Source organism: Mizuhopecten yessoensis, unplaced genomic scaffold (genome assembly GCF_002113885.1).
Source record: "Mizuhopecten yessoensis strain PY_sf001 unplaced genomic scaffold, ASM211388v2 scaffold4509, whole genome shotgun sequence".
Classification (NCBI taxonomy): Eukaryota; Metazoa; Mollusca; class Bivalvia; order Pectinida; family Pectinidae; genus Mizuhopecten; species Mizuhopecten yessoensis.
The window spans coordinates 1,804-4,933 of record NW_018405582.1 but is presented as its reverse complement, the minus strand read 5'-3'; the positions used below and the strand labels follow the sequence as shown (position 1 = coordinate 4,933).

At 37.2% G+C, this 3,130-nt stretch overlaps 1 protein-coding gene across 1 annotated transcript; it reads left to right on the top strand.

Annotated features, from left to right (window-relative positions):
- Positions 1-427: 427 nt before the first annotated feature.
- LOC110449138 lies at positions 428-2,872 on the top strand (the record flags this gene model as incomplete). Its single annotated transcript, XM_021495782.1, has 2 exons — positions 428-457; positions 782-2,872. Coding segments are annotated over exons 1-2 (2,121 nt in total), but the record flags the coding sequence as incomplete, so codon positions are not given.
- Between the last annotated feature and the right edge of the window lie 258 nt (positions 2,873-3,130).

Below are 3,130 nucleotides of genomic sequence, written 5' to 3'. Positions count from 1 at the left end.
CCTTCTCGTTTACGTCTTTGCTGTCATTCATGGGATGTTTACAACTCGAGCTCTTTAACGTCTTTGCTGTCATTCATGGGATGCTTACAACTCCAGCTCGTTGACGTCTTTGCTGCCATTCATTAATGCCGAACAATGTAACTGTATAAGGACTTATTGTTTTCCTAATACCATGCCTTTTTTGCAAGAGAGGAGGCAACAGGTACACATTAGTCGTTACGTTGCCGACTGACAAAAATAGGGCCTTGAGATATGAAGCTCTACGACTCTTACACGCTAGCTTGTCACGACAAGGATACACCTACAAAATAAGACCTTTAAACAAAAGGCGTTCAAACACAATGCGTCATTTTTATTAATTGAAAATGGAATCTGCAAAACACGCCAACTCCTTCTGGCAGTGACCTTCTCCATGCATGAAACAATAATGTCGGAGGCGCTTACGGACTGGTTCTCAGTAATACTGACATGTATGGATTGCTTGGAATGGAAATGCACCATACACTAACATATATGTACATTTACGAACAATAGGATTTATAATTAACACAAAACTTAACAGCAGAGTGTAAACATGCGGTAACATAACCATTATGGTCTAACTTAAATATAGAAAAATGTATTTTATTTTCAAACTGCTATTTGGAATTCTTCTTAAGAGGTAGCATTTTTTAAAAGTTAAGATTTGTTTTGGATAATTCATTAAAATACAATAAAGTTGATATAGTGACAGAGTGGCAGAGATATAACAATAGGTGATAACAAAAAAATGATTACATAGTACACAGTAGGATATTACGCAGTAGAAGATTACACAGTAGGAGATTACACAGTAGAAGATTACACAGTAGAAGATTACACAGTAGGAGATTACACAGTAAAAGATTACACAGTAGGAGATTACGCAGTAAGAGATTACGCAGTAGGAGATTACACAGTAGGAGATTACACAATAGAAGATTACATAGTAGGAGATTACACAGTAGGAAATTACACAGTAGTAGATTACACAGTAGTAGATTACACAGTAGGAGATTACATAGTAGGAGATTACACAGTAGGAGATTACACAATAGAAGATTACACAGTAGGAGATTACGCAGTAAGAGATTACACAGTAGTAGATTACACAGTAGTAGATTACACAGTAGGAGATTACATAGTAGGAGATTACACAGTAGGAGATTACACAGTAGGAGATTACATAGTAGTAGATTACACAGTAGGAGATTACACAGTAGAAGATTACACAGTAGGAGATTACACAGTAGGAGATTACACAGTAGGAGATTACACAGTAGAAGATTACACAGTAGGAGATTACACAGTAGGAGATTACACAGTAGGAGATTACACAATAGAAGATTACGCAGTAGGAGATTACACAGTAGGAGATTACGCAGTAGGAGATTACGCAGTAGGATATTACATAGTAGGAGATTACACAGTAGAAGATTACACTGTAGGAGATTACACAATAGAAGATTACACAGTAGGAGATTACACAGTAGGAGATTACACAGTAGGAGATTACACAATAGAAGATTACACAGTAGGAGATTACACAGTAGGAGATTACACAGTAGGAGATTACACAATAGAAGATTACACAGTAGGAGATTACACAGTAGGAGATTACACAGTAGGAGATTACACAATAGAAGATTACACAGTAGGAGATTACACAGTAGGAGATTACACAGTAGGAGATTACACAATAGAAGATTACGGAGTAGGAGATTACACAATAGAAGATTACACAGTAGGAGATTACACAGTAGGAGATTACACAGTAGGAGATTACACAGTAGAAGATTACACAGTAGGAGATTACACAGTAGGAGATTACACAGTAGGAGATTACACAGTAGAAGATTACACAGTAGGAGATTACACAGTAGGAGATTACACAGTAGGAGATTACACAGTAGAAGATTACACAGTAGGAGATTACACAGTAGGAGATTACACAGTAGGAGATTACACAGTAGAAGATTACACAGTAGGAGATTACACAGTAGGAGATTACACAGTAGGAGATTACACAGTAGAAGATTACACAGTAGGAGATTACACAGTAGGAGATTACACAGTAGGAGATTACACAGTAGAAGATTACACAGTAGGAGATTACACAGTAGGAGATTACACAGTAGGAGATTACACAGTAGAAGATTACACAGTAGGAGATTACACAGTAGGAGATTACACAGTAGGAGATTACACAGTAGAAGATTACACAGTAGGAGATTACACAGTAGGAGATTACACAGTAGGAGATTACACAGTAGGAGATTACACAGTAGGAGATTACACAGTAGGAGATTACACAGTAGGAGATTACACAGTAGGAGATTACACAGTAGGAGATTACACAGTAGGAGATTACACAGTAGGAGATTACACAGTAGGAGATTACACAGTAGGAGATTACACAGTAGGAGATTACACAGTAGGAGATTACACAGTAGGAGATTACACAGTAGGAGATTACACAGTAGGAGATTACACAGTAGGAGATTACACAGTAGGAGATTACACAGTAGGAGATTACACAGTAGGAGATTACACAGTAGGAGATTACACAGTAGGAGATTACACAGTAGGAGATTACACAGTAGGAGATTACACAGTAGGAGATTACACAGTAGGTTATTACACAGTAGGAGATTACACAGTAGGAGATTACGCAGTAGAAGATTACACATTAGGAGATTACATAGTAGGAGATCACATAGTAGGAGATTGCATAGTAGGAGATTACGCAGTAGGCGATTACGCAGTAGAAGATTACATAGTAGGAGATTACATAGTAGGAGATTACATAGTAGGAGATTACACAGAAGGAAATTACACAGTAGGAGATTACGCAGTAGGATATTACACAGTAGGAGATTAAATAGTAGGAGATTACATAGTAGGAGATTACATATTAGGAGATTGCATAGTAGGAGATTACACTGTAGAAGATTACACAGTAGGAGATTACACAGTAGTAGATTACACAGTAGGAGATTACACAGTAGTAGATTACACAGTAGGAGATTACACAGTAGGAGATTACACAGTAGGAGATTACACAGTAGGAGATTACATAGTAGGAGATTACATAGTAGGAGATTACATAGTA